Below are 9,830 nucleotides of genomic sequence, written 5' to 3' on the forward strand. Positions count from 1 at the left end.
TGAAATGAGATCAGTCTCATCTGGAACAAAACTTGACCGTAGAGTCCAGCAAAACCAAATTCTGGAACAGCAACTGCAGTCCATGAAAGGAAAACTTGACCAAACAAACAGCAACATGATTGTGGAAATCAATGGCACCTCCATACAGAGCTAACATCATAAGATCTGAATATACCAGCAATATTTATTATAAACTCATATTTTATGGTGCCTTAAAGTATCTCGTGATTGCAAAAAAAAAACTTGAGTTGGAGAAAATTCAAAGCAAAAGTGATTGGAATCTCAGGGTCATGCTTAAGGGCTCAATGGAGGTGTCCATCAAGACCAATCGGTGGTAGGGCTCCAAAATATGGAGAGACCACATTATGAACAGCAAGGAGTAAATATACAGGGGTATAACTAAGTTACTGTTTCACCTGAAAGTTTTGGAGGCTTGGACAGTGGAAAGAGAGGAGGTAACAAAGCCCAAACCAGTCTCCTGCTGATAATGGAAGTGTGCTGAGGGAAGGGAAGAGGGTATTGGATGTGATTGAGAAGTGGCCCAGGGATCTCGGGAGAAACAGGGGAGAGGAAGATGGGTGGTGGTGGCACCTAATGGGTTTGGAAGATGAGCATTTGGGGTGACTAAGAGAGGCAGGAGAGTGGGCGAGAGGTCCTAAGCACAAGAGATAGACATTTCTCATATTCCATGCTCTATTGCAGACAGTATGGCCCTGCCCTGACACTTTGACCCCGCCCATAAACCTAGATTACACCTCCTCTCACCCTGCACCCTGTAAAAACGCCATCCCATATTCCCAATTCCTTCGTCTCTGCCGCATCTGCTCCCAGGAGGACCAATTCCACTACCGAACAACCCAAATGGCCTCCTTCTTCAAAGACCGCAATTTCCCTTCCGACATGGTCGACGATGCTCTCAACTGCATCTCCTCCACTTCCCGCACCTCCAGCCTTGAGCCCCGCCCCTCCAAATGCCACCAGGACAGAACCCCACTGGTCCTCACCTACCACCCCACCAACCTCCAGATACATCGTATCATCCTCCGTCATTTCCGCCACCTCCAAACAGACCCCACCACTAGGGATATATTTCCCTCCCCACCCCTATCAGCGTTCCAGAGAGACCACTCCCTCCGCGACTCCCTCGTCAGGTCCACACCCCCCACCAACCCAACCTCCACTCCCGGCACCTTCCCCTGCAACTGCAAGAAATGCAAAACTTGTGCACACACCTCCCCCCTCACCTCCCTCCAAGGCCCCACTGGATCCTTCCATATCTGTTGCAAATTCACCTGCACCTCCACACACATCATTTACTGCATCCGCTGCACCCAATGTGGCCACCTCTACATTGGGGAGACGTTTCAGAGAACACCTCTGGGACACCCGGACCAACCAACCCAACCGCCCCGTGGCTGAACACTTTAACTCCCCTCCCACTTCACCAAGGACATGCAGGTCCTTGGACTCCTCCATCACCAGACCATGGCAACACGATGCCTGGAGGAAGAGCGCCTCATCTTCCGCCTAGGAACCCTCCAACCACGAGGGATGAATGCAGATTTCTCCAGCTTCCTCATTTCCCCTCCCCCCACCCTATCTCAGTCCCAACCCTCGGACTCAGCACCGCCTTCTTGACCTGCAAACTTCTTCCCGACCTCACCGCCCCCACCCCCTCTCCATCCTATCACCCTCACCTTAACCTCCTTCCACCTATCGCATTCCCATCGCCCCTCCCCCAAGTCCCTCCTCCCTATCTTTTATCTTAGCCTGCTTGGCACACCCTCCTCATTCCTGAAGAGGGGCTTATGCCCGAAATGTCTACTCTCCTCCTGCTCCTTGGATGCTGCCTGACCTGCTGTGTTTTTCCAGCCCCACATTTTTAAGCTCTGATCTCCAGCATCTGCAGTCCTCACTTTTTCCCGCCCACTACAAACCGACTCCGCCCCTACATTTTGGCCACGCCCTGAGCATTTTGGCCCCGCCTCTACAGTCAGATTTCCCCCCCTTAGTCTGACCACGCCCAATCAGTCTGACCCCGCCCTCTACCGATATGACCACGCCCCTTCAGTCGGTCGCCCCGCGTCTTCCACATACCTGCCCCGCCCCTTCAGAGTAGCCCCGCCTCCTACAACCTGGTGCCGCCCCCTTACGTTTGGCTCCACCCCCACCACGCACCCATATTTTAAAACAACACGACGGTGTTGAATGAACGGATGAAAACACTCCAGCTGCCGTCGTGTTGAGAATCAAATATTTTATTTATTTTTTTCCGTTGTGACCTCTGCCCCGGTTCGGCGTGTTTCCGGCCAGTTCCGCGCCTGCGCATTGCAGTGTGAAGATGGCGGCGATTTGGGGTCGGATGTTTCGCCGGAGCCTGAGCGGTGTCGGACAGCTGTCTGCAGCGGCCGCGTCCGAGGAGCACCAGGGGGGTGAGCACGGCCGGGGGGCGGGGGTTTACTGCATGGAGAGGAGGTGGACAGGTGGCCTGCCCCGGGGGGGGGGGGGGGGACACTGGCTGTGACCTTGGCCCCGCGGCCCTGTCCAGGCTCTGGATCCGCCCCGGAGTCTCTCACTGACTGCAGTCCCGGGGGTGGGGGATGTGAATGGGGCGTGGAGAGGGGGGTGTTGTCTCCCGCCCGCTGCCTTTCGGGGCCTGAGTGCAGTCCGGGGTGGGGAGTGATTTGTGGGAGGGAAGGGGGGCGGGGGGGGGGAAGGTCTCTCTCTTCCTCCCCCACTCTCCATGTTCTTGCACAGTTAGTGATATCAACGTCGCCGCCGTTAAATAGACGGCACCTGCCCCAAACGGAAACAAAACACCGATAATTCCCTCATTGAATGTATTTCCATATTTTCTTTGGTTTAAATTACCAGTATTTAGATGCAGTGGAAGACTGTAAGGTTACATGTGTCTGCTTATGGTTGTGGTTGCAATAATACAACTTCAATTCACTTATCGTAGTCATGTGCTGAAATATGGTAGTGCGCATTTGTTAATGGCAGCTGGGCCTCATTTGTCTTCACCTTGTGTTAGAGGTTAAAATCATAATGCCTGCGAGTTCTTTTTGAGTTCGAGATGAGGATGGCAATAATGGGGAGGAATGACCTCGATGTGAACCCTTTACACCAAATTATAATCTGTTTTATTTGCTGATTTTCATCTCTTCTGAATGTCATTTGCTAATTGCTTACCAAAGCTGTTCCTTTATGTGGTAGGGTATATGCTGCTGTTAAATTCTAGTACCTGATTGAATGATTAACTCATTTTGTTTATCTGTTCCAAATAATTGATATATATTTTACATTTGCTAGTCAACCTGTTCAGAGATGTTATGATGTAGTCCTGGTTCAGATGGGACTTGAATCCAGGTTTCCTGACTCGGGGCAGATGTCCCCACTCTTAAACATTGAGCGTCCACTCCCTAGAAACACTGGTTCTATTTTGCCATTTTATTGCATTCGTTGTCTAACAGTAGTGAGACTAAAAGTGCCTGAGTACTATTGGTCAACAAAATTCACTTACAATGGGACTAAAATCATTCCTTTTGGTGTAAAGGTCTCAGTATGTTGTCTCCAAATATATTTGATTGGAATGTACGTTTGTTTTCCTGTCCTCCCGGCAGCCCGTATGTGGAAGATTCTGACATTCATTGTTGCGATTCCTGGTGTAACTGTCTGCATGTTGAACTGCTACCTGAAGGCACAGCAGCACAGCCATGAGAGACATGATTTTGTTCCTTATGAACACCTCCGCATCAGGACCAAAGTGAGTACTGTATCAAACTTAAAGGATTGTTATTAGCATGGAAATCTTGTGCTGTTGTAGAGTTAACAAATAATGCATGTGCACAAAGTTGTCAAATGTAAAGTATCAAAATTAGCATTCCTCACTTACTAAGTCAAATTCTTTAAAGCATGAGTTCTCTAAAGAAAATCCGATGTGAAATACAAATTAGTACCTGGAAAATAAGAGTAAATCACCTTATGTCTAAGGTGTTTATTAGTTACTAGAGGCAATGTAATTTTGGATCTCTGTTATTCTGAACTTTGGCGCAGAAACTTAAGTGTCACACTTGAAAGCCCAAACATTGATCTAAACTCTTCCTTTGGACCAGTTGATGTAATCTGACTTCTGTTTACCATATTAAGTAAAACTGGCAATTCATAGTTAACACCATAATTAATGGTAATAATGTTCATATTATTGAATGGTCTCCCATTAATCAAGTGACAAACCTGTGTCAATTGAAATGTGATTCATTCTTTTTCATCCAGTAGTAAGGTTTCAGGGAATTGTACCATAGTACTATTTATTGAGAAATTAGTTGAAAAATGTGGCATTGAAAAAGCACAGCCAGTCAGGCAGCATCTGAAGAGCAGGAGAGTTGACATCAACAATGGCTGATCAACAGCTTATGCCTGAAACGTTGTCTCTCCTGCTCCTCTGATGCTGTGCTTTCTCCAGCGTCACACTTTTCAACTCTAACTCTCCAGCATTTACACTCCTCACTTTCTCCCTATTGAGAAATTAGCTGACTCAAGCAGTTTATTCAGTTCATTCCAGTGACAACTCATAGTCATACAGCATGGCAATAGACCCTTTGGTCTAACTCATCCAAGCTGACCAGATTTCCCAAAGTAAACTAGTCCCACTTGCCTGTATTTGACCCATATCCCTCTAAACCTTTCTTATTCATGTACCTGTCCAAATTTATTCAAATGTTATAACTATACCTGCATCTACCACTTCCTCTAGCAGTTCACCCTCTTTGTGAAAAGGTTGCCCATCTGGTCCCTCTAAATCTTTTTTCTCTCACCTTAGAATTATGCCCTCTAGTTTTGAACTCCCCTATCCTAGGAAACAAACCTTTTGCTTTTCACCTTATCTATATCCTTCATGATTTTAAGTTGAATTTCTCTTCCTCTTCTGGCTTTGTTAGGTGTTGAGTTGGATCTGGGGGGAAGGTGGGTTAATGGGGTGAAAGGTGATTTGAGGCATTCACCCTAAGATCTAAGCATCAAAATTTATCCTGCCTGTGGCGCACCTTTGATTTTAAATAGCTGTTGACCCACTACCCATAGAGAAACTGTTTCTTCAGTTTTATATAAGATATTGAAATTGAGAATACTTGACTGAGCCCAAGTGAAGGGTGCACTGATGAAATGAGATTGTCTTCCCCCATGAATTTCCTCTGCTGTATCTGCAGAAGAAGGCATGTAGCATGTGATAATAGGATGACTCTGGGCTGGCTCACTATTGACTGGATCAGTTTGGGGCTGATAGTGTTTGAAAATACCTGACTTTGCCAGTCCCTCACTTTGTATAATACTCTTGTCTAATATAATGTATGGCTGGAGATTTCAATGGATTCTCTTTTTTTTTTATTTGAAGCTGAGGGGGAGTAATGACAATGGATCACAGGCATTTAAAATTTTGAAGTTAGTTTAATTTTAGTTCACATCTTCACTCGGGCACTGTCAAGTACTTTTCAGTTTTATACGTGAGATACCAAAATTAATAGGTTTTAATGGAAAATTAATCTGTACAGGTAGTGGGCTGACAGGTATTTAACCAAAGGTGCTCCACAGGTCAGATAAACTTTGATTTTAAGCAAGGTGAATGACTTGGTCCACATTTTGCCTTCTGGAACAATTTCACTAATGTACTGTTTTACTATTCCATCCACAGCCATTCCCTTGGGGTGATGGGACGCACTCATTCTTCCACAATCCCCATACCAATCCTCTGCCCACTGGCTGGGAAGATGCAGAGGAACATTGAAAAGTTGAAGCTGAGAAGACTGGCCCTGTGTTTATGAACCATTTCTTCACGTCTAAAAAGATCATGTGAATGTGTGCATTATTTTTAAAAAGCGAATATGTAATGTGTTCACCTTTAATGAGGTAACACCATAATAAATATACTGTGAAAAATTCAATTTTTGTGGCGTAAGTGAATGCTGTTGGATCTGATGGGTTGAGCTTTAGTTAATGACTAAAATACAAGAAATTTTAATCTGCTTTGAAGCTTTTAGGGGAATGTTCTATGTGGTGCTTGAGTGTAACATTTTGTAACAAGTCCAGAATAAGGCCAGCTTCTTTCTCTGAGCTTGGACTCCACTCATTACCAATGTTGGAAACTATTCAGACCTGGGATTTGTTACCATCTGTTCTTTGCTCCAGTAAGAAATCGATATAAAGCAATGGATTATGTATGTACATCTAATGCTCAATGTCAGATTATCAAAATTGACAGCATGAAAGCAAGTAAAAGGGCTTCATCATCTTAGAATCAGAAATGTGCAGCATAGTCCAACTCGTCCAGGCTGGCCACATATCTTAATCTCGTTGCATTTAGCTGATATCCCTCCAAACTGTTCCTATTCATATAACTATCCAGATGCCTTTTAAATGTAATTGTACTAACTTCCTCTGGCAGCTCATTCCATACACACACCACCCTCTGCATGAAAAAGTTGCCCCTTATGTTGTCTGGTTCGCACCTCAGTCAAAGTAAAACGCTCAGGGACTGTATAGTTTTTCCTCCTTCGTCTTTATTCCGGGTCCTGGGGGGAGATAGAACGATCGCCCATGTGCACAGAGACATGAGTTCTTGGTCAGCAGATTCTTGTTGAATTATATAGTCACTTACAAGGAGCAGCATCCAGATAAGGCATGCTGATCGGAACAGTCACCCAATCGATGAGTCTCAATAATAGAGATTAAACCATCTGGTGTTTATACAATGAATGTTCTTAACTGGCTTCACAAGAATGCTTTTCACCTTGATTTAACTGTCTTTGCATAATGAATACTTCATTTTGTTAACTGGCTTTGCATAATGAATTGCCTCCAGCACCTCATTGTTTACTGCAAGTTCTTATCTGATTCAAATCATGTTAGCGGAGCCTTTTGCCGAGCAACCCTAAACCTAACTCTGTCAACCTGCTCATACCTTATACACTTTCTCATTCCCTTGTTGTTATTTCATTGTAACTACTTAGATGGTACTACCAGCTTTCATAAGACTGTCAGCCAGTATTTAAGCAAGCTATTGACACACTGCATACAATGATTATAACAACAAAAGTTACTAGTCTGTGCAGTAAACAGAATTTGAAGAATCTGCCCAGGTGGAAAAAATTAACCACTAAAGTTATTAAATCCACAGTCCTTGGTGACCACTCCAACCCCTCTAAGTCTAGTGGAAACGAGCCAGTTCTCCAAAATCTCCTTCAGTAAAGTCCAACCTGAAAACAAAATTCAGTCTGTCCTTGCACACCACTAATAAGTCTCAATTCTTGGATAAGGGCAGTTAAATACTTTAACTGACGAGACTTCCATCTGTGTGGAGACGCTTCAGCTGGAGGATACCAGCCCATCTGAGCATGCAGTGCAGCTGCAGGTTAGGTGAATGCAGCAATCTTTGCTGCTTCTGCTTCTACTCTGCTGTCGAATGTAACAAAGCCAACTGGCTGTTTTGATGTTAGCTTGATATGAATTTTCATATCCCTTAAACAATCAAAAGACAAGGTAAAGCTCACATGGTTTAATGTCCATAGGGAGGCCACTGACAAAAAACGTATGGGCCTCCTCTTCACTGTTAGCTTCTCCACTTTTCAGCCCCCCCCCAAATCACGAGCATGATTGAATCCATTGGATCAGGTTGTGAAGGGTCCAAAGGCATGCTTTACCTGTGAGTGAAGATAACTCTCGAGACAACGTTAGCTGTTGAAAGTACCTTTGTATTTCCCCTCATTCCTTGCCTGCCAAGGTGGTTATCAATTTGAAGACAGTCACACATTTAACTACACTAAATTGTGTCTGACTATTTCAACATTCTTTGGATTCTTAAAGTCTATTACTCTGTTCACTATTTATGACATTATCAAGTTTTATACAATCCATAAACTTCTAAATTCTACTGTCTAAACAATTTGTCAATTATAAGCAACAATCAATGGTCCTAAAATCAAACCTTTGGGGGACCCCATTCAGATTATTCAAAAATTTTTCTTTAACAAATGGATATTTGGCTAATGTGAAAGCTGTCAGGAAAAGTATTTTAAAAGTCTGGAACAGCAAGAAAACAAAATATTCAAGAGTCAGTTTCAGTTCAGATTTAAATCTCAAATATGGGAAACAAATGCAGAATATTCTAAAATATGTTTTCCAAATGAAGCTTTTAAATAAAACAGTCAGAATTACTGTGTCAACTTTGGTAGAGAACAGCATTCTTTGAATTTGCAATATGAAGGGGGCCAATGAAGTCTTAATAATGAACAGAAGTGAACTAGTTCAGCCTCAAGTTCTAAAATCTTTAACAAAACATCAAACTCAAAATGCACTCTTTTTATGAACACTCCGCACGAAAAACACAGCTACAAAGGTATTTTAATACAATAATCTCATCTGGCTAAAGTATGACCACTGACCCAACTGTTTGTTTCAAACAAGCATTGTAGAATTTCAAACAAATCAGGGGCTTAAGGCACTCAATTAATTTGTTTTAAGATGTCCAGTTTGATAATTTTAAATAGGACATAATGTTGTACAATTTCAATGTAAAAACAAAATCTGCCCCTTTACATCGCCCACAAAAGAAGTTGAATTGAGATCCTGATTCAAACAAAGCAAAACAGTTCCTTAAAAGGATTTTCCGAACCAGTTTCAACAAACCAAAATTTTGAAACATCAAACACTCTCAGCACGGCACGATTTACATTGAAACTTTCCTTTTTCAACCCAAGTATTGGTACAACCTTAATTTCAGTGTTTCTCTTTTTTTGCATCCTTTCACTGAATTTACTCCTATAAAAAGAGAAAGCCCTCACAGCAGAGCACATGGTGCCACAGTCCAAGCCACTCCCTTTCCCAGAACAAAGACTCGCAGAGCCTCAAATTTTGCCACTAGGGGACTTTAACCCCTTTTGCACTTAACTCCTCAAGTGGGGGCTCAACCCCCAATTAAACACAGAGTACTCCAATCTCAATTTAATACAGAGAACTTGAACCCCAATACAGTGCAGAGGAAATGAACCTCAATAAAACACAGGAGATTTGAATCTCAATTTAGCCCAGAGGATTCGACTCCAATATAGCATGGAGGACTTGAACCTTAATTAATTCCCCCCGCCACCAATACAGCGAAGAGGAAATATAAACACTACTGCAGTTAGGGGGTAGTGTGGGGGTAAAAGTAAAAAATATATAACCAGGAGAAAAAAAAGGAAAAAAACTACAGCTCAGAGGACTTGAACCTAATTAATCCCCCTCAAATACAGCGCAGAGGACTTGAACCTCAATTCAGCCCAGAGGACTCGAGCGTCTGTTTAATAGCATGCTCGTAAAACTGTGTCTCTCAACCAAACTAATTACCACTCGAGGAGTCCGTAGAATAGAGAATAATTGAAAGGAGGGACCATTTCCAACTCACAGGTATGTCAAGAGGGACCAAGGTTTAAAATCTTACCTTGTCGGCCCATCCTTCTCAAGACACCAATGTTCTGGGTGATCGCTGACACCGTCCAACCATAACTATTCATTTGGATCCTGCCAACTATGCCAATATTATTGTCTCGTTCCCACTTCAGTCAAAGCAAAACGCGAAGAAACACAGTATAATTTTATCTCCTTCAGCTTTATTCTGAGCCCTGGCGTGAGAGAGAATGATTGCCCATGTGCACAGGGATATGAGTTCTAGGTCTTCTCTCAACAGCAGATTCTTAATGAATTATATAGTCACTTATAGGGAGTTGCATCCGGATAAGGCAACATTCATTTTGATTGGGTGACTATTACAATTAGCGAGTTTCAATCGTACAGATTAA

The 9,830-nt window shown here is 43.4% G+C and overlaps 1 protein-coding gene across 1 annotated transcript; it reads left to right on the top strand.

Moving 5' to 3' along the window:
• Positions 1-2,263: 2,263 nt before the first annotated feature.
• Positions 2,264-5,939, top strand: LOC140487867 (cytochrome c oxidase subunit 6A, mitochondrial-like). The gene is made up of 3 exons (XM_072587231.1): positions 2,264-2,432; positions 3,624-3,766; positions 5,690-5,939. The coding sequence occupies exons 1-3, from the start codon at positions 2,342-2,344 to the stop codon at positions 5,780-5,782; spliced, it is 327 nt and encodes a 108-aa protein (XP_072443332.1). The 5' UTR covers positions 2,264-2,341; the 3' UTR covers positions 5,783-5,939.
• The last annotated feature ends 3,891 nt before the right edge of the window (positions 5,940-9,830 follow it).

Source organism: Chiloscyllium punctatum, chromosome 17 (genome assembly GCF_047496795.1).
Source record: "Chiloscyllium punctatum isolate Juve2018m chromosome 17, sChiPun1.3, whole genome shotgun sequence".
Lineage (NCBI taxonomy): Eukaryota > Metazoa > Chordata > Chondrichthyes > Orectolobiformes > Hemiscylliidae > Chiloscyllium > Chiloscyllium punctatum.

Coding starts and splice junctions, on each gene's coding strand:
- LOC140487867 (XM_072587231.1), top strand. CDS start 2,342: ATGGCGGCGATTTGGGGTCGGATGTTTCGCCGGAGCCTGAGCGGTGTC. Junction 2,433..3,623: donor GTCCGAGGAGCACCAGGGGG/GTGAGCACGGCC, acceptor TCCTCCCGGCAG/CCCGTATGTGGAAGATTCTG. Junction 3,767..5,689: donor ACCTCCGCATCAGGACCAAA/GTGAGTACTGTA, acceptor TTCCATCCACAG/CCATTCCCTTGGGGTGATGG.